This window comes from Poecilia reticulata, chromosome 19, assembly GCF_904066995.2.
Source record: "Poecilia reticulata chromosome 19, P_reticulata-male-v2, whole genome shotgun sequence".
Taxonomy (NCBI): domain Eukaryota; kingdom Metazoa; phylum Chordata; class Actinopteri; order Cyprinodontiformes; family Poeciliidae; genus Poecilia; species Poecilia reticulata.
In genome coordinates this window covers 15,500,768-15,521,049 of record NC_088848.1, presented here as the reverse complement: position 1 = coordinate 15,521,049, position 20,282 = coordinate 15,500,768, and the positions used below count along the sequence as shown (strand labels likewise).

At 39.9% G+C, this 20,282-nt stretch overlaps 3 protein-coding genes and 1 long non-coding RNA gene across 4 annotated transcripts in view; 2 read left to right on the top strand and 2 right to left on the bottom strand.

Moving 5' to 3' along the window:
* The window catches only part of acsf2 (acyl-CoA synthetase family member 2), a 29,470-nt gene extending 15,217 nt beyond the window's left edge, over positions 1-14,253 (top strand). The window contains exons 11-16 of the mRNA XM_008437472.3: positions 9,358-9,465; positions 9,582-9,733; positions 9,850-9,991; positions 11,600-11,710; positions 11,796-11,864; positions 12,801-14,253. Of these exons, the coding sequence (XP_008435694.2) occupies positions 9,358-9,465; positions 9,582-9,733; positions 9,850-9,991; positions 11,600-11,710; positions 11,796-11,864; positions 12,801-12,848 (630 nt within the window). The 3' untranslated portion in view covers positions 12,849-14,253. The remainder of the gene's footprint in view (positions 1-9,357; positions 9,466-9,581; positions 9,734-9,849; positions 9,992-11,599; positions 11,711-11,795; positions 11,865-12,800) is intronic.
* Positions 103-7,576, bottom strand: chad (chondroadherin). Its single transcript, XM_008437471.3, has 4 exons — positions 6,182-7,576; positions 4,071-4,234; positions 1,884-2,062; positions 103-1,351 (listed from the first exon to the last, which is right to left on the bottom strand). Exons 1-3 carry the CDS (start codon positions 6,959-6,961, stop codon positions 1,900-1,902), a joined length of 1,107 nt encoding a protein of 368 aa, XP_008435693.1. The 5' UTR covers positions 6,962-7,576; the 3' UTR covers positions 103-1,351; positions 1,884-1,899.
* On the bottom strand, positions 12,250-17,597 carry armc7 (armadillo repeat containing 7). The gene is made up of 3 exons (XM_008437467.3): positions 17,292-17,597; positions 16,608-16,751; positions 12,250-15,730 (listed from the first exon to the last, which is right to left on the bottom strand). Exons 1-3 carry the CDS (start codon positions 17,368-17,370, stop codon positions 15,387-15,389), a joined length of 567 nt encoding a protein of 188 aa, XP_008435689.2. The 5' UTR covers positions 17,371-17,597; the 3' UTR covers positions 12,250-15,386.
* A 235-nt stretch (positions 17,598-17,832) lies between these two features.
* LOC145549153 (uncharacterized) lies at positions 17,833-20,154 on the top strand. The gene is made up of 2 exons (XR_014085129.1): positions 17,833-18,095; positions 19,480-20,154. It is a non-coding gene; the product is annotated as an uncharacterized LOC145549153 (long non-coding RNA).
* The last annotated feature ends 128 nt before the right edge of the window (positions 20,155-20,282 follow it).

The following is a 20,282-nucleotide window of genomic DNA, read 5'->3' as shown; positions in this document are numbered from 1 at the left end:
CGCAAAGCCTTCAAATCCAATAACTTAAAAGTGGAGTTCAGCTTTCAAACACAAGAGGGAGACAAAGGACAAACTTGAGCAGTGAGGACAAACAAAACAATATTTACTTTTTAAAAAAGGGTTTATTGGATGTGAACAGTTATCATCCCGTCCAAAAGTGAAATATAAACACACAGAATATACAATAAATGAGCAAACATATTTTAGTAGAAAGAAAAAAAATCATAGAAATCTTACATTTGTCCTCTTGTTGCACACAGTGGGAAGAAAAATATACCCTGTTCCCCTTTTTACAACGAAGGACACTGAAAAGACAAATAATTTCTGAATCACCTGTTCTTGTGTCGTTTTGGACGTACGACACCTCGTAGAAGTGTTCGTGCACTTTAAGCTTAAACTTCCACACATTTTGTCACATTACAACCACAAATTTCAGCTGGGATTTTAGATAACAAACTAACATAAAGCAGCTCATACATTTAAAGAGGAAGGGAGAGAATGGATCATTTTGTTTTAAGCTGGTCAGAGGACCAACCTGGAAAAAATACCTGTTAGAGGCTGTAAAAGACTTGAAATAAAGGCAAAAGTTCAGCTGCTGGACAAAAACCCTAAACATGCAATCAGAATGTGTTTAAATCAATGCATGTATGTGTTGGAATGGCCTAGTCAAAGTCCAGACCTAAGTTAAATTGAGAATTTGTGGCATCACTTGAAAACGGATGATTTGTTGCTCTTCATCTAGTCTGAGTGACGTTGAGCTGCTTTGCAAAGAAGAATGGGCAAAAGTTTTAGTCCCTGGATGTAAAAAACATTAAGATAAGCCCCAAAAGACCTTCTGGAAAGTGTTGACTTATGGGGACTGAATACCATGCCACACTTTTCAGATTTAATTAAATAAGTCAAAACTTGCACACTCTCCTTCCTCTTAACAGTTATGCACTCCTTTGTGTTAGTTTATCACATAAAATCCCACTGAAACACACCGTAGTTTAAGGGACGTGAATACCTTTTGGAAGGCACCACATTTCGATGTTCTGGGTCTTTTCTGAGTCCTGATCAACAGTCGTAGATGTGAACTAAATCTTTAGAGTTACTTCAATCAAACCAAGATCTCCGCTGCATCAGGGAGAATAAAAACATCTCACTTTTCTGTTCAGGTTGCCTCCTGCTGCTTCGTTTTCTGCGTCCACGTTATTATTCAGTCTTTGATATAAATGATATAAAGAAAAGAGTATGTTTTTTGTGTAGCATAGAGCGTAAAGCTTTTTCTTCATGACAGTCTCAAAGCAGAGTCGGTAAGTGTTGCTTTCGCTGCAGCCGGTCACCTGGACAGGCTCCTTCTCTGTGCCTCCTGCAGAGGGAGAGGCAGACATGACAAAAATCAAAAATCTGCTGCCAGATTAAACAGTTTTACACCTCGTGACCTGGACGCGGTTTACTGCATCCTGGGGCCAACGCAGACAGAAGGGAGTCGGGAAAGAAAAGTGTTGAACACAAGTGTGTGAAGCTAAATATGAGCTACCCAAAAACCACATCCAGACACTTTGCAGGAATGTGATTTGGATATTTTGAAGGGTAAAAACAGAAATACATCTCCAGTACTTACAAAAAATGGGTGGATGTATCAAAATTACTGTTCAACTCAATGTTTGGGTTGTTCTTTTCACAATGAGCTGCATTCCTCCAGCATAAGTGTTTTTATTACTCCAAACCGACTTAGTCATCCCATTTAAAAGCAACAGAACCATTTATAAAGTTCTGTATACAACATGCTAAGTGGAGTTCTATATTTTTAAATGTATTTTTCTTTCATGATGCATGAATAAAAAACAGTTCCTTCCCAAGAGTCCTTTTAGATATACGGCTTGTTAGTTGTTGGATACCTGATCAGCTGACGGTTTACTGACGTCGACCAGTCCGAGATTTCTTTGTCTTCTTGCCCTTATTGTTCTTTTCGCTCTTGCAGCGCTTGAAAACGGTGCTTTTTCTGATTTGTATGCCTTTCTGTGGAGGAGGGGATTCACAAATTGCATCTGTTTCATTTTGGCGGGAGTCCATCCACCTGAAAGCAGAAATAAAAAAAGATGACTTACTTTTTATTCAACAAGCAGAAATTGAGACTGGTATTGATGGGAACTTGGGGACGCATCTTTATGAAGGACTAAAATTCCTTTAACAGTTTGTGTTTCTTGCTGGCTGCCATGTACTGCATTAGTAGTATTTAGATTGGAAAATCCAAATACTTTTTGGGTTTAATTTGTACCAGCAGAACTGGAGAGAGAAATTTGATCTACCATGAAAGTTGGTCCACTTAAGGAATGAAGTGTAACACAGCTGAGTCTCATCTTTGTTGTTTAACACTCAAGAGTGAGTCAATCCAGGGTCATGCAAGAGGCTAATAGAACCACACCATTTGTAAAACGTAACAAAAGAACAAGTTCCTGAGAGTTATCCTCTTCTCCACAACTTCTTCACCTTTTTGAGGTGAAGTTGTGGAGAAGTTGTGCTTTTATCTTCAGTCATGAAAGCAAGACTGAAGATGAGTGGCTTTCCTTTAAGAGTTTGACTAACACTTCCTGAATGAGACGTTCGAGAATCAGTCGGATCTTTTCCAATGCATAAGAGCGATATCTGAGAGTCTGGGACAGAGAATCCCTCAGTAGATGGGATACTCTGTCCTGTAGCATTTCTTAAAGATTGGGACCACTATCCTGGTGTATGACTCTGTGTTTTAGTCCTCTATATGGCATTAAAACGGTGCCAAAATGTCTAGAGCTTTTCTGCCACAGATGTCTGCCATGGTAATGGACTCAGACCTTCCCTTAAGTCCTTCGAACACCCTGAAATTTCTCCTCCTAAGAGCCCAGGTTCGTTTCCTTCCTAAATGGAGCAGCCTGAGGACTTTTTCTCTTTCTATATAATAAATTGTTTCTTGTTTGCCTCCAATAACCACAGAAGCTGTAGTCTTTCTAGTTGGGATGAGTCCTTTCAGCATGAGGTCAGTTACTGCTGGCCTTCTCCAACAGGTCCTTTAGTTTTCACCAACGTCCTTCAGACCAGCACTTGTCGGTAAATTAGGTGCACATAGTTTATAATGGCAATAGTTCTGGTTACCCCTTAAGCTAAACCAGTGCTATAGATGCTTGAATCTAACCTTGTGCTGTAGTCATGATCACTAGTCCAAGTGCTGTAGTTACCTGAAGCTAATTTCTGCAGGTATAACTTCAGACACCTAAAGCTAAAAAAATTTAACAGTAACACTTCATTTGACATGGTGTGCATAAAACTGACATGACACCGTCATAAACATGATATAACATCTGATATGAACATGAAAGAGTCTTTATGAATGTCTATGACTGTTATTATAAAGTGTCATTCGGTAAATAATGACACTTTTAATGCAAAGCTGTTTTAAAAGGTGCATTAAAAGTCCACTAGAAGTTCCAACTTTGTATTATTTTATAAATATTCACATTTTAATGCAAAGTTGGCACTATTAATGGACTTTCAGTGCAACATTTAGAACGACGTTGTATTGAAAGTGTCATTATTTACCAAATGACTCTTCATGACAACAGTCATAAAGACCTCTTCATGTTCATAACAGATGTTATATCATGTTTATGACGACGTCATGTCAGTCTTATGCACACCCCGTCAAATAAAGTGTTAACAATTTATCAGGTTAACACTTGTAACTCTTGCTTGGCCCGTCCTCTAAGGTCATTGAAAGGATTTATTTTAGTCTGTTAAGATCATTTTTCTATGATGCTGGTGTCTTTACTGTTTGGCATTAATTATTGACTCTTAAGCTCATTTGGCAGAATGCAGTAAGTTTCCTGTACATCAGCATGATAAAGGGGAAAAGGGAGCTATAAAACATAAGGGTCCTCAGACTCAATACGGTTGGGGAAGAGAATGTTTTTGCCAATGCCATGCCACTTAAATGTCATAAATGTAGCCAGTGGCTCTAGGTTTCATGAACTTATTTTTCTTGGGATAACACAGCGATTCTACATGATTAACTTATCAGACCTTGGAAACAGCCTTTGTATTTCATCTCTTACTTGCGTAGTGGCGCTAGTTGGCATGAGCAGGTCCAGGGGTTGTTGAAGAGGGTCATGTTGGTGTCGACACTTAGCTGCATAGTGCTGGGCAAAGACTTCAGGTTGTTGTTGTCCAGATAAAGGAACTTAAGTGCTGTCACACCATTAAATGCATCAGCAGATAGCTAGAAAAAAAAAAGGGAGAATCAGTCGGTTAGTTTATCTCAGCTCAAAATGTCAGGCTCGTTTGTCTTGAACTTTATCACAAAACGGATTGCGTGCTGAAGGAGACGGATGTTTGCTTTTTTTCTGGAATGAAAGCCTCTTCTCATCCTTTCTCCTGCACCCTCTCATATATGTAAACACTGACATTTACTGGCCTCTTTCTTTTACCTTCGGCTTCATGGGCACCTGTGAAGGCGCTAAAACCTTCAGAGAGGTGCGAGCTGAACCGGCCTGCGTCGAGTTCGTCTCCACGAGGAGGAAGACGAGGCCGCTCTGTAAAAGCTTGTTTCATCTTGAGCTGGAAGAGATGAGGCCATTCGGAAATTTCCACTGGTGTTTTGGAAAAAGATGGAAGATTTCCATCATGGCAGAGCTGTTTTGCTCCCTCTGCAGCCTCCGTTTTTGGGCTGCTCCTCTGCCAGCATGGCTCCCAAAGAGACTGTTGTCCATTCAGCGGGCTAAAAATACTCCTCTTCATGCACCGTGGAGCACCCGGCCTCTGTTTACCTGTGATCCAGCCCCTCCTGGCCTGTTTATAGGACCCTTCCAGCCAGAGCGCAAAACACACGCTGCTGAAAATATTGCTTGTGTAATAATTGGAACCAGATATGCTTGGCCGACATCCTGCAAACAAAAACACTCTAAAAATACCTGCATTTGGGTAAAAAAAAAGTGTCTGAATCTGCTTGCCAGCTCCCGCTGCTTCCACCTGGTTTCACACCATCGCAGCGTGAGAAGTTTATTTTACTGATGTTCTCCCTTTGAGCGCCTCATTTCACTGGCACAGTGGCGCTCAAATATTGTCTTAACCTCAAGTATCAGATGAACGAGTGTCTGAATAAGAGCTCATACTGTACATTGGCAGCCTGGTGAACAGGAACAGAAATACTTGAGACCCAAACAGATTATGATTTCTAAAACAATTAAGATTCACAAGTAATTTATATTATGTTTTTTTTTTTCTTTTTAGCTGCTCAACATACAAAAATGTAACAAAACAAACGAAGTAGTTAGACTTTTTGTGAGAATGGGTTATGTAAATAACATTATTCCCAAAAATCAAAAAGGATTTTGCTTCACATTTTTGGAGGGCTTGTTTTGGGGAAAATAAAAACGCCATAAGAACAAGATTTGAGCCACTTTTTGGATCGTATTTGCTCTATTTCCTTATTTTTTATAAATTAAACAAATTCAAATTTCAAATTTGTTTGCCTCAAAGTCTACTTCTGAGTAAAAGAGTAAGTCACTGAATGTATGTGTTAATATCTAAATATGAAACTAAATCAAATGTAGGAAGTGTGGTTATGAAAACATGAATATTTTCTGTTATATCAAATATTATCCGTTTTGTTAAGATTTTAATTTGTTCGTAATAATTTTGCCCTAATTAAAAACAAAAGTCTCCATCTGCATCAAACACCTGTGCCGGCAGGCTTGTCATTTTTTAATTGTAGTTGGGGGACACGCAAAATGAGGACAGGGGCCACATCTGGCCCCCGGGCCGTACGTTGGACACCCCAGGTTTAAATTGCTCACTGGAAGTGGATACCAAAAGCAAACTGACTCAGTCAATTTTAAACTAATTAAGTAGGGATAAACATGACAGTGAATAGCCCAATATTAAAAATGTTAGCACATTGAAGTGTTGTAATGTTATATAATTCAATAATTCAGCAAAATCTGTTATTCTGATTTCTTGTCGTCTTTTTATAGAAACTTGCCGATTCATTTTTCCCAACTTAAGCGTTCAAACTTCCTTCTAAACCATTTAAAACAGGCCAAAATGAGTGTATAATTTTAAAAAAAGACACTTTCAGATGTACTTTTCACCCAGATCCTTTTCCTCTAGTTTTTTTTTTTTTTGATCACAGATTGATTCTCTAAACCATGAAGTAAACGGGTCTTACCTTCTCCAAGCCCATGTCGTCCAGGTGTAGTTTCTCCATGTAGCGACCAAAACTCTGGAAGGCGTTGTCTGGGATCGTCTTCATGGGGTTCTTTCCCAGCGTGAGCTCCTCCACCACTCGCAGTTTGCTTATGGCGGCACTGGGATAGGTGGACAGCCTGTTCCTGTCCAGGTGAAGGATGGCGAGGTTCTCCACTTCGTCCAGAGACCCCGGGTGCAGCGTTGTCAGCTCGTTCCCGCTCATGTGCAGCCAGCGCAGGTCCTTGGCGCCCGCGAAGGTCCCTGGCTGGAGCTCGCGCAGCCTGTTGTTGTTGAGCTGCAGAACGAAGAGGTTGATCATGGGGGAGAAGAGCCCCTTGGACAGCTCGCTCATCTGGTTCCCCTCCAGGTACAGGTAGGTGAGCATGGTGAGGTCCTCGAAGGCGCCCGACTTGATGCTGCTGATCTTGTTGTTGGACAAGTAGAGGTAGACGAGCTTCTTCAGTCCCTTGAAGGCCTGGGACTCGATCTCTCGTATCTGGCAGTGTTGCATGTGCAGAGAAACGAGACCCTTGCTTTCGCTGAAGGCCCCCGAGGGGACGGTGCCCAGGTTGTTCCTCTGCAGGTTCAGCAGACGGGTGGCCTCCGAAACCTGAGGGATCTTCTTGAGCCCCACGCTGTCACAGATGACGTGCTGCAGGTCTCCGTGGCAGTGGCACGGGCTCGGGCATTGGCTCTGGACTCCCGGGAGCCCCAGGAGGATGCAGCTTCCTAACAACAGCACGCAGGACGCAGAGCGCATTCTGATGGCCTCCGTCAGAGCAACTTTCACCAAAAAAAAAAAAAAAAAGAAAAACCTTGACGGGAGCAGTTAGGAGAAGCTACAACAGAGCTGTGAGGAAAACAGAGAGGAGGAGTGAGCAAAAGGTGAGAGGAGGATTGCCGATGAGCCGAGCACACAGCGCTATTTATAACATTTACTTGAGGAGGGAAAAAATGAGGAGGGTTAAAGTGAGAGGTCTGCACATGGAAGTCAAGTGTCAGTGAGAATTTAACCCTCACAGAGCGCCCGTGGACATCTCGTCTCTGCAGCAAGGGACGTTCTGACGTCCAGCGCACCACGGTGGACGCACGTCCCAACAAATGGCAACAAGCACCAATCGTATTTTTTTCCCCCCCCTGTCAGAGGCTCCAGGTGAACGTTTGACAACGTGGCATGAGGTCAGTTTGGTTCTGTGCACGCTCCCAGACTTCGCTATTGTTTTTTCAGTCTGCGGCGGCAGGAAAAAGGAGCCACTCCTGCGCAGCTGTTTTATAACTTGTAATAGTCTCCAGATGGCTGGCATGGAAGCAAGATGCAAGTCATTTGCAAAAAAGAAAAGGAAAGAAAAAAGGCATACTTCCATCATCACGGGTGTGAAAACTTTAAATGCCACTTTGCATTCCTGTGGGCATTGTTGCTTTCTGTAACCTGACAGCAGCGTTATGTAATGGAGATTTCCAGTTAAACCTCAGTGCAGAAGATGGAGCGGTTTATGTAATTTGGAGCCGTTTCTGGCAGGATGTGACTGGCTCAGGTTGGAGGATGGTTTGGCTGCATGTATTTTATGGTCCCACCCATTTTTTTTTTAAAAAGAAGAAAAATCTAGTATTTACTTAACAAATCTAACATTTTATTGTGAATCTTGATTTATTTTTTTTTTTTTAGAGGTTTGGCAGGTGAAGACTCTCACCACAGCTTCATCTGAGAGAGCCTGACATTTATTGCTCAATTTAAACTTTCCTGCTGCTGTTGGAGGATTCGCCTGTGTTTTTTTTTTTGATAATCAGCTGAATGGAGAAGAAAACATTCCTGCCGGAGGCAAACACCAATTTACCCACCATAAAACAGGGCGGGCTGGATGGAACGTAGCAAATTAAAGGAGCTTAAATGCGCATTTCGGTATGAGAGATCCCGGTTTTCGGCACCAAAAAATGATAGGTATTTTTCCTTTCGAACCTTCATTAAAAGAACCACAGATAACGTATATGAATTTTATGACCAAGCTTTTGCAAAAGGAGAAGACTCAGCAAACTGCTCCCCCAAGCCGTTCACTGAGCGTTCTGCCTCTCTCTGCTCGAGCAGGCCTTTTATTTGGGAAAACAAAGTCAGAAAAGATGAACAATAAAACAGGCGGCAGGCTCCATCTAACACACAGGTCATCTAGCTCTTTCTCTTGAGAGCGAACTTCGGAGGGAACAATCAGTTCTCAGGAACACAGATATTCAACAGAACAATCAAAAAGTATTCGCATCACGTCATTTACCTACTCACATTAGACTGAACGTTGATTAACTGCTGATTAACATTAGACTGAATATGAACTAAAGTAATACAACAAACAAGCAAAAGTAAAACAAAAATGATAATACCAAAAAATCTCTAACAGCGGGGATCTGCAACCAAGACTCTTTACAACTCTAAGGTGAATAAACTACTGACATTTTTAGATATGGATACAATAACAACAAGAAGGTTTTGCCAAAATATGCGTCTTCCACAGTGTCCTGTAGGAGACGATCTTCTGTTTGCAGTTGTCCTCTGTTGTTACTCCTTGTTAAAGAACAGCAAGTTGTGCAGAAAGTCCTGAAACGATAAACAACTGGGCGTGAAGTTTATAGACGGACACGTAGCCACATATCCTTAACCTCATCTTTTCATTTCAAGTTGTCATGAAAATAATATTTCCGTAGTCTGAAATATTCAGCTAGGAGAAAAGAATACTCCTTTTATTGCAATAACTCCAAAACAGTCCATTTTAAACATTTTGAATGCAGGCGGGTGTAAATCCTGTAGATTCAAAATGCCATCAAATTCAAACCTATTGGGATTCCCCGACGCCTTATGCTATATTTAAACCAATTCATCTAAGTTGTTTTAAACCAAATTAACTGTCAATCCAGTTCAATCTAATGAACAATCTAGAATAGTTTAAAATAAGTAATTCAGCTTCCTGTTTCCTCAGAAAGGACGGATCTCTGGTTGGTTGGCCGAGAGAAACAAACAAAACTCTGCAGACAATCAAAACCAAAACTCTTTATGGACGCTGATTAAAAAAAACAACAACAACAACAACAACAACCTGGTTTCTTTAATCCTCTCCTTCTCCACTGACTCATCTTCCTGCTTTCTTCTTCTGGTGTTTTTGTCGTTGACAGATTGGATACGGCACCACGGAGAACAGCCCAGTGACGTTCCTCGGCTGTCCCCTGGACAACATGGAGAGGAAGTGTGAGACTGTTGGCTACATCGTGGACCACGTGGAGGTACACCGACACGCTTCTCAAATAAATTTAAAAAATCACACATGTATGGTTATTTCTCTGTGTGAGGTGAGAATTTGTTTCCAGATTGAATAGGTATCTCTTTATTTTCCCCTCAGGCTAAAATAGTAAACCCTACAACTGGCCAGATTATGCCTCTGGGGATGAAAGGGGAGATAATGGTCCGAGGATACTGCGTGATGCTGGAATACTGGTCCGAACGGGCTAAAACGGAGGAGTGCATCTCTAAAGACGGCTGGTACAGAACTGGGTGAGTCCTAAGATGTCTGACGGTGTAAAAAATAACCACATGCAAACCATCATTTTTAAACTTTTTATTAAAAGCACGTTTTGTTTGTCGGTTGGTTGTTGCGTTCTTCCCTGCAGAGACATCGGCAGCTTGGACGCCTACGGCTACTGCAAGATCGACGGCAGGATTAAAGACATGATCATCCGAGGAGGAGAGAACATTTACCCGGCAGAGATCGAACAGTTCCTCCACATGCATCCCAAAGTGAAGGAGGCACAGGTGGGTGGGCGTAACGGCGCCATCCGTGGCCACAAACGGCAACGACAGAACAGATTCTACGTCGATATCAGAGTAAATTTTGGATGGTGCTGGAAACCATTAATATCCTTCTTTCCTTGAAACAAAATAGTGTTCAATACTTTGACAGTCTTTGATTTATATAAAAAGAAAATTCAATGTTTTTTCTTTATATAAATTTATATGCCTGTCAAAGCTCTTTTCAGAGCTGTTCCTCTTTATAACATCTTGCTAGAAAAATGCAGATAAACATCTTGCCAACAAAAACCTATAATTATTATCCATCTGCTTTTTCTTTAAAAATTCTTCTTGGTCTTCTTGGCCTCATTATAGTTTGTTTTAGTCATTGTTAAATTTCGATTTATATTACGAACGTTAGTGTTTACGCTCCAAAACCTCCACATCTTTTTATTTCACTTAACCACAGGGGTGAAAGTAGTTTTAAATAATTTTTTTATGACAAAAAAAATTGCTTCTTTGTGTGCTTCTGAGTTTTTTTGCAAAGCGATAAAAGCTGGCAGCTCTTGAATTGCTACAAAATAAAGCTGTATTTCCTTCAGCCCACTGGCTGCAATGTTGACACCTTGAGATGCCATGAGACCTAAATTCTGAACATCATGGCATGGAGTGCATCCCAGTTTTCCATGTCTGGCATATAACCATTCATTTTAGCTTTTAAACTGGTTATACTGATCCTGTGTCCAGACAGAGGGATAATTAGTCGGCCTATAGCATCATGACCTGTTTGTTCTGAAGATCCTGCAGCTTCCACTTCTCTTCCTAACGTGGCGCCTCCTCATCTTGACTCTCATACTGACAGGAGGAACCACAGAGCTCTGTTTAAGTTAAAAGCTCATCTCCTGAAGTTGGGATATTTTTCCTCAAAATATTAATAAGCGCTCCCTGATCACAGCGGTGGTTGATTAGTTAATTTTAAATTCCTGCTCTGCTATTTTGATAATGGAACCGAAACGCACAGAATTGCGCAACACCTAGTTGAAACAATAATTACTGAGATCATTATTGTTGTTGGGTCATTAATTTGAACACGTTTTGTTGATTTTTTTGTTGTTCTTTAATAAAGTTACGAACGTTTTAAGCGAGTCTGAGGACGTGCTGCTCTCAGCGTCCTGACGGCGTTCAGTTTGTCACCTAATGCTGAGATCGACTCAAAACCTTCCGTGATCGACATGTTGCACCGCTGCTCTTTCAAAGCACGAACAGTTCAGAAACAATATGAAATGGGGAAAAAAGCTATTTATTAACTGATTAAGTCGTGTTTTAGATTGTTCTTGAAAAACTAATCAGTCACGGCTGCACAGTGAATCCATTGATTTTTTTACAGCAGACAGTCGCTCCTCTCTCTTGCAGGTACTGCGTACCCCTGCTAAATCTTTTAGGAGTGTGGAGTACCCGGCCGTACCCCTGCTTAACCATAACATGAAGATAATTAATATTACCAATCTAAATCAGAAACTTGAACAACTTCAGTTTAGTTTCATGCTTCTATTCTCGTTTATTTTCAACATTCAGCACACACTGATGAACGATAACCCTCGGTATTTATTTATTTTGTTTCCTGGCTGCTAGGTGGTTGGAGTCAAAGATCCTCGAATGGGTGAAGAGGTCTGTGCCTGCATCAAACTGGTGGACGGCCAGGAGTGCACAGCAGAGGAGATCAGAGCATACTGCAAAGGACAGGTGGCTTCATTTCGTTTTTGTTTCTGCTCTTCTTCCTCTGCTGGAGCTGCTCTGCTCATCATCTCCCGGTTTTCACTTCTTCCAGATTGCCCACTTCAAGATTCCTCGCTACATCCTCTTTTTGACCAGCTTCCCACTCACCGTTACTGGAAAGGTGATGCTTTTATGGGCTTTTTTTCTTTCCCCAAATCCACAGCTTTCATTTTGTGGTTAATTGCAAACATGTTGCAGCCAGAGTGAAAACGGATCCAGATTTAGAAGCTCAGCCATGAAGCCCGTCTGCACGCACTCGGCGTCCCTCTGGCCTCATTACACAGTCGGATTAATCCACACCCTAAACTTAGGACTCCTTTGAGAGCCATTAAGTCCAACCGCACCGGAAATTAAAGGCAACGCGACGGTTTTATGTTCTCACATCTGAAGTTGAAGTTAGAAAAGATGCCTGCCTTTTTTGTGTACACTTTTATGTATATATATATTATGATTTTTTTAGATATATTTTTGGATAACAAATAACAAAAACATGGACTAGCAGAAAAATCAGTCACTACATTTTTATTCTGAAAGAGGGAGTTTTGGAAAACACACGCCCAATTTTACTTTTTTTTTATTTGTATTGATGTGTCAAAATATTTTCAATTAAGTTGACTGTGGGTTTCTCAAAAAGTTATTTAAAATGTAAAACACAACGAATCTTCAAAAAAACAAGTCATATTTGTTATTTTGATTCTGAACTTATCTCTGTTATTTATACATCCTTTCAACTACACTTTTTTCTTCCACTGAACTTTGTCAATGTCCTTGGATACAGAATTGTGCAGCCTAAATCTATTTTTCTAATGGGTTTGCAATGTAATATTCTGATTTTCTTAGCCAAAGAAACCCAAACATCAGTATCTTTGAGCTGCAGCTCCTTTTTTTTTTTTTTTGAAAGAAAAAAACTTTTGGATGATATTCTCCTCTATTAGGATCCAGAGGTCGAACAAACCTGGGAAATTTCACATTTTGCAGCCATATTTCTTGAACAGTTTGTAGATTTAAAAATTGTTTCCTCATTTATCCGTCTTTTTTTTTTTTTTTTTTTACTCAGATCCAGAAGCAAAAGCTACGTGAGGAGGCCGAGAAGCAGCTGAACTGAATCAGAGGAAATGACAGACTTCTCTCCTGAACGGAGAGAATCCAATTGCTGTTTCCAGTACATAAACTGTATATGAATCGTGTAACATAAACTACAATTTGGATTAAGCCATCCGGCCATCAGAACAAGATAAAATGTCTGGAGAAGCATCTCTGGCAGACGGTGTAATCCGTAAGCAGACCAGCGATGGGCAGGGATCTTTAAACTCTGATTAGTGGGTCAGGTATTTAAGCTCTTACAAGAAAAAGGCATTAATTCGTTTTATAAAACGTTATGACAAGGACGCGATTTACTCTGCAAACATGTATAGACTCAGATCCAGGTCGAAAGCAACACAGGAATCAAGACGGAACATAAAATATGATTTTAGCACTCAAGTGTGATTTCATTTCTTTTAAACAGTTCTGCTCTGACCGTCCTGTGAGGTTGATGTGTGCGGACAAACTTGTTGGTCTGCTCAGTTTTTACCCAAAACTTCCATTTTTATCATTTTTTTTTTTTTATCTCAACTTGAAATAAACTCTATTAAAGCCAGACCTGGGTGTTCCTCTTTTACGGGAAGAACGGAGGCGTTTTTCTTCATCCCGGCAGCAGGTGCACGCCTCCCCGGCCCTCCACATGCCGCTCGCTCTGATTAAAAATGTAAAAAATGAGCCGACATGGCAGACACGCTGAAAGCCGTAAAGAATTTCCTGCCTGGACGACATGTGCGGGCTGCAGGGTCGGGTGTCGGCGGCTGTCTAGACCTGAAGGATTCGGCCCAGAAATAGCTTCTAAAACAAACGTTGGCTTTTGGCTCTTAAAGGAGGAACCTCAAGGTTTGCTTTCCTTCTTTTATTTTTCTGTTATTTTATTTCACATACTTCAGGTTTCATTAAATGTTTCAGGACGTTTTATTCTTACAGAAAGAGCCAAGAGGAAGGAACGTTGGCTGAAGTGGCCGCTGAAGATTTTTGTGGGGTTTTAACATTTAACAGAAGGTAAAATCCCAGCATCCAGTCAGTTTAGACAAGATTTCATTCTTGAAACTTAATTGCAAAGTTAATATATATACATAAACTATTTGTCCATTTCTTTTTCTCAATAACAGAAATATCTTCCCTTCTGCTGATCAGGTTATTTAAATTTTGCAGCAATATACATTAACACGCTTTTAAATTTAAGGTTTTAAAGCTGAGACGGTCTTTATCATGTTCTGAAATTATTTTAATCCAACTGTAAGTGTATAAAAATCACACAACAGATTTTAAACTGTCTTCACTTGATGAAAAACAAGAAACACCCAAACTGAGTGTGGAAAAACTAAAGTAATTGGTGTGACTGATCACCTTTACTAGAGCAGTAATTTTGTCAGTTTGCTGTTCTGGAACATATTTCTGCTTCTTAATAAATTATATCATTTTTGCTTGTGCATCCTTTTCCTTCCACTCAACTTTCTAATTTATAGTTTTATACCTCATTTAGTGAGGTGTGTGCTTCTTTGACCTTTTGTGACTCTCCTTGTGAATAATAACCGTTGTAGACCAGCGCTTTCCAAACTTTACAGCTTCTGACCCAAAAAGCAAAAATGTAAGAGATTGTTGTTGTGCAAGTCGTTTTACAGTTACTGAAAGTTAAAGTAACAATTAGGATAAACGGCCAAAATATCGACCCACATGCTTTTATTTTGCCCCGTTTATCTTTTACTATATACATAAAATTCATGCTTTCTTACATATTTGTGACTCCAACTTTACAAACTCCTAGTGAAGAACATAACATGTCTGTAATTCACAACTGCTCAAATCAAATTTTTTTTTTAAAGATTAGGAATAAATAATTTTATTCCACTGTACACTCATTCATTAATCCTTAAACCCAACAAAATTCACGCTGCTTCTGGCTAAAACCGATTTCACAAACAAAATGAAAATACATTTTCAGCAGGTTGTTTGTTTGGAAAACACAAAATGAAAGAATTCATTACCTGCACTCTTTCTTGATTTCATTGAACCTCCAAACACGGCATCACATATTCTGATCGTTGACGCATTAATAAACTGAGAATTCTTAGATTTTATGCATTTAACAAGAAAAAAATTTTTTTTCACTTTTTGATCTGACCACTGATCAAGCCACAACTGATTGTGATTTGTGCGTCTCTACGTTCTTGTCTTTAAAGGTCATTTTTTCTCCAGAGCATTCACTTTGGCTTTCACGTATAAAATTAATAATATGAAAACACCATGTGGACAGATCACAGCAGTCCTATTACATCTAAATGAGCAAGTTTTGAGGTAACTGTTTTTGTCTTTTTCCTGCTCCACCCTGCACACAAACACCGGCTCTCCCTCTGGTTTTTTTCCACTTCGGTGTGAAGGAGCCTGAGTGGCCAGGAGACAACCCCGACCTCGGCCTCGTCCAGAAGCCTGTGGAACATTTTCCCACAGCATCACGTCAGGACTGCATCACTGGGGCTGAAAAAGCAAAACCCCCCCGGATGCAGAAACGCCTCAGAGGGGGAAGCTTGTTTTAGGCACAAAGAGCCAAACCGAGTCCTCATTCTTTGGGCAACGGGATCCCAACAGCAGTCTGCTGTCCCTCCGTCTGCTGCTGGGCCTGCCTCACCTGCTCCTCGCTGCAGCAGTCCTGCAGGAACACGGCTGCCAGGTTGCGCAGGCGGGGGCTCTCTGCCAGGGAGAAGCGCAGCATGCACTGCAGGATTCCCGGCCCGGAGATCTGGGGACGGGTCGCGGGCGTGGCGAGGTTCATGAGGGTGGTGATGGCCGACAAGACGGTCTCTTCCCGCCGGTTGGACAGGCAGTTTGTGACCAGGCTGATGCCGCCGCTCTGCAGGATGACCTCTCTGCACTTTGGGTCCATGCTGAGGTTACAGAGCCCCCCTGAGAGCACAGAGGAGGCACAGAGGGCCGAAGGTTATCTTTGGATTTTAGTTCAGTTCATTTTGTTTGCACAGCAGCAAAAGTTATGACAAAAATCTCAGAATGTTCTGATTTATTTACAGAAGTGCACAAGAAATCAGATAAATACCAATACGAGTAAAAATCAGACATATTTCAATCAATAAGTCACAATCCAGACTATCATAGATGTAATAATGGACAGTCTAATTCCAGTTATAGTGACGATTAATCAAAATGCATCCATAGAACTACGCTAAGTCAACTGCATGAAGTTTTTCATTTTGCAGCAATCCCTCCTAAGGAAGCTCGTGGCCAGAGTGGAAAAGAGAAAACAAACATAAAAAACACAACATTTTAGTCCAGGTACACTGTTGGATTTTATAGGTAGCTCACATGTGCAACATACCTGTAGCATTGAAACTGGTATGTTTTTGCTGGCATTAATATTTTCTGCTCTGGAAATCATTTGCAGCATTTATTTTACTTTACTTGGAAACTGAAAGACTATTTTACATGTGAGATTAAAAAAAAAGGATCAATGGAAACTGAGTAAAAACACATAATGATGGAAAAGAGAGATTAAAAATATTTCTTGTAAAGCATTAGGAAGCATTGCAATACTAAAGAATAGATATTAAATATTCATATTGTCTACTGCTCACTACTTTTACTTTATTTAAGAATCTGTGCAGAAGTCCTGGGCAATAACTACAAATAAAGACAGGCAGGTTACCAGTACAGTTAATGTAATGGGGATTGTACCAATTCACTATTTCTGAACGATTTCAAAAAGAGATAACATAGGAATGTCATGAAATATTTCTTTTTTTCTGTTTTACTGAACTTAAACACTTACCCATCCCAAACTCCACAAAGTTCTCGTTCTCCTCGGTCAGCATGTCCAGGAAGAGGTCGGGCACCTGCAGCTCCCGCAGATACTCCATGTTCTTTGGGTCGTACGCAAAGTTGGCGAGGTTGGCTAGAACTTGCTCTTTGGCCTCTAATAAAGGAAAAATAAGGCAAAAAATGAAATCGATACCGCTGATATACTGTGTTGTTCTAATTTACACCACAAGGAGGCGCTGTTTGATGATATAGCTTTGTGAGATTCTGACAAATTGTTGGCAATATCCCCCTAAAATGTTCATCACAAAGCAGTGAAGACATTTTCTACAAAATTCCTGTCAAAAATGATTTAAAAAAAATCCGATTATTTTAATTAATAAAAATAAGTTACTGCATTAAAATTAGTTATAATAAATTAAATTCCAGTCCAAGATTGTTCAATCTATCCCATTACTATCCCATTCTAACATATGAACGTGGTCTAATCTAATCTAATTTAATCTAAGCCATTCCACTGCTCAGTTTTCCTGCTAGATCTGTTTCCTCTGCAGCCCAATCTCACATAAGCAGGAACCTTGATTGTAAAAATTATGTATTTATACGTGTTCCCCCCCCCAGAAATAAAACATTTTGGCTATAAAAGAAGAAGCTTTATATAAACAAAAGTCATTAGAGATAAATTAAAATTCGTCACCTTCACTGTCCGTGTCCTGAAATTCAGTGACAAGAGATTGTAAATATTCAAACCGCTCCGGCGCTTCGGTGGAGCTCATATTTCAGCTTCCGGCTCCACTTTGGTCGCTTTATGCAAGTCAGCCTCCGATTAATGTGTTTTCAAGCACAGGCTTACCACATTACTTTACTGATGTTAGTTGGTTTCAGTCGCCCGTCTTTGAAATGTGTCCGAAAAAACGAACGAGTAGAAAAACAGTTCCGGGTTTCCCAGGTGTTGTTTCTACTCTGGTTCCTGCAAAGAAATGAGCCCAAAATCGCAAATTCAATGCTGCGTTGTAGGCACATAGGAAATAAGAGATCAAATCTGGGAACAGTGTCGGAGAACAGAGTTCCACCTCTATTTATTAATATGATTTTACAATATTTGATTACATAAAATAGAGTTAAATACTTAAGTAGATATGTTTTCTTATTATTCTGAGATTTCAGCTGCATTTTACGAGTAACTTCAACACGCCGTGAAGAAACCGAGGGGGAAATCAATCGGGACGCAAAGTTCGTCACAACACCGGAAGTTGTTACCAGACCTAAGGAGGTGTGTGTGTTTATGCTGTTGTGTCAGCTCACACTCGGAAGGTCAACTATAGAAAAAAACTACCTAATGTAGGTTTAAAATTTGATTTTTATTTTCAGGCAATAAGCCTCGTTATTGACACAAACACGCAACAATGAAGCAACACAAGCTGTCCGCCGGAAAACGTTTCACCAAACCGATTCTGTTCGGGAGTGTGCTGATTGGACTCGCTACTGTCTTCATAAACAGGTAATTTATTATTTGCGCCTTAAGTTATATTAAACACATTTACGATTTATTACAATTCCGAAATTTAGATGTTTTGTCGTGATTGCTCAAATTATATTTATTCACCGTAACTTAATTCATAAACGGTTTAAGTGATCACATTTAATCTTGCAGAGTTCTATGCTTGAGGGAAAAAAAACAACAAGCAAATAACGAGTAGCCTTCTCTGTTATTCGTTTACTTTTTGGTAAACAGTTTATTTTTATTGTCAAAATGTGTTAACTTGCCTTCAATGTGAATATTAATTTAAACTCAAATAAGATTAAGATTGTAAAACATTTGCAGAGTACCTGGATATTAGTTCAGGGCTGATCCTTTCACAGGAGACATTTTTCAGTTTAAGTAGTTTTGTCTCTACAGGTTTGTGAACACTGTGCTGCCATATTTTAAGAGCATATAAATTGGTAAAAGTACAAATTGCAGAGCACTAAACTATTAATGTTAAGGAAACTTTAGTTTACCAAGAAAAACTTTTCTAGAGTTATTGAACGTTTTTGGGACAATAATATTTGAGTCACATGGTCAAAACGTTTTGATTTCTCTTTCTAGGAACCAGCATCTTTCTCTGATTTTAACTGCATGAATCACGATAGTACCAAGGTAGAAATTAACCACACACAAAAAAAATCCACTGAATACATTTAATTTTTACTTTGAATCTTTAGAGTGGAGATCTATGATGCAATAGTCCTAAGCATTTCTTAAAGTTACATTTCTACAGCATTATTTTCCTTATTTGCAACATTCAAACTGGGATGGAGTCTTTTCAGAAGGAAAGTAGCATCTGACGAACTTTAGCTTGTATGGTGCTGACAGGTGACCAGTGGGGCAGAAGCTTAAAAATCCAATCTTTTTCCGATCACTGAACTCACCTTGCGAATCCCTACCAGGTCAAAATGACCCAAGCTCTATGATATGAAATGTGTTTTTGGAGGAAAACAGGATTCAAAGTTAGCCGTTAGTAGTGTCAGTAATTAAATATTAATTTAGAGGAAGCTCTGAGACATAAGGAGCCATTTAAAAGGAAAGTGTAATTTTTCCCAAGACGTGGAGTTAAAATAAAGATCTAAATTCTCTCGGAATAAACCCAGAGATAGCCGTGCTAATTGTGCTCACTGCTTACATCACTTAAAATATCAGATCTTGCAAATGCTCAACTAGACTTACAAAGTTAAATCTCAGGTTAGGTTGGTGTCTTCCATGTAAATCTCTAAACTATTCCTGAAGGCTGGTGATAAATAGGAAGCTGTTGATTTTAAGAATATTCACAATTTCCCATATTTTCATCATGATAGCTGTAGAAATCTGTCCTTCCAGTGAGATTTGTGTTTCTTCTGCCTTGCAGACATAAGTTCTTCACGGATGTGGACGTTATCCGGGCCCAGCAGAGAGCGCGCAACGAGTCCAAGAGGACGGAGGTCCTGGAGAGGCGACAGAAGCAGATGGAGGAGCTGGCAGAGAAGAAGAAGCAAGGCGGGGCGTGACTGAACAAAACAGACACTTATGGGCTCTCTTCACCTTGTTAATGAAGTCGGCAGATCAGCTGACCCTACTTTTCCACTTTTCAGAGAGACGAGAATACACCAAAAAAAAGGGGGGGGTTTTCTAGATTTTGCACTCGACCTATGTGCACAGATTGATTTGTTGCCTTCAAATAGTGAAAGAAGTCTCCGTGTATCAGCTCCACGTGTATTTCCTTTATAAACAGTTTGAAGAGAATGTTAAGTGTTTGTCCAGCAGAGGGCAGAACATGCAACTTGAAGAACCATGTGCGTGAAAGTTGTGAGCTAAATCCTCATAATCTTTGTTGTGTTTTTATTTTCATGTGACATTTCATATGAATGCAGCAGCAAACCCTGTTCAAGAAATGTGCTTGCTACCTGAAAGCAGTTTTAATTGTTTGAAAATGGCTGATTATAAAGCGCTAAAGGGCGAGAGTTAATATGAGCAAAGTTTGGAACATGATGTAGTTTTTCATGATACTATTCTAGAGGAATAAATTGCGCACGGGAGTAATATATTTCAAGTTTTTATTTTTGATGTTTATAGCTTATTAAAACCCTGAATGTTGTTTTTTCAGAAAATTCAAATGATACATCAGACCAATAAAAATATATATATATATACAGAAATGTGGATCTTCTAAAA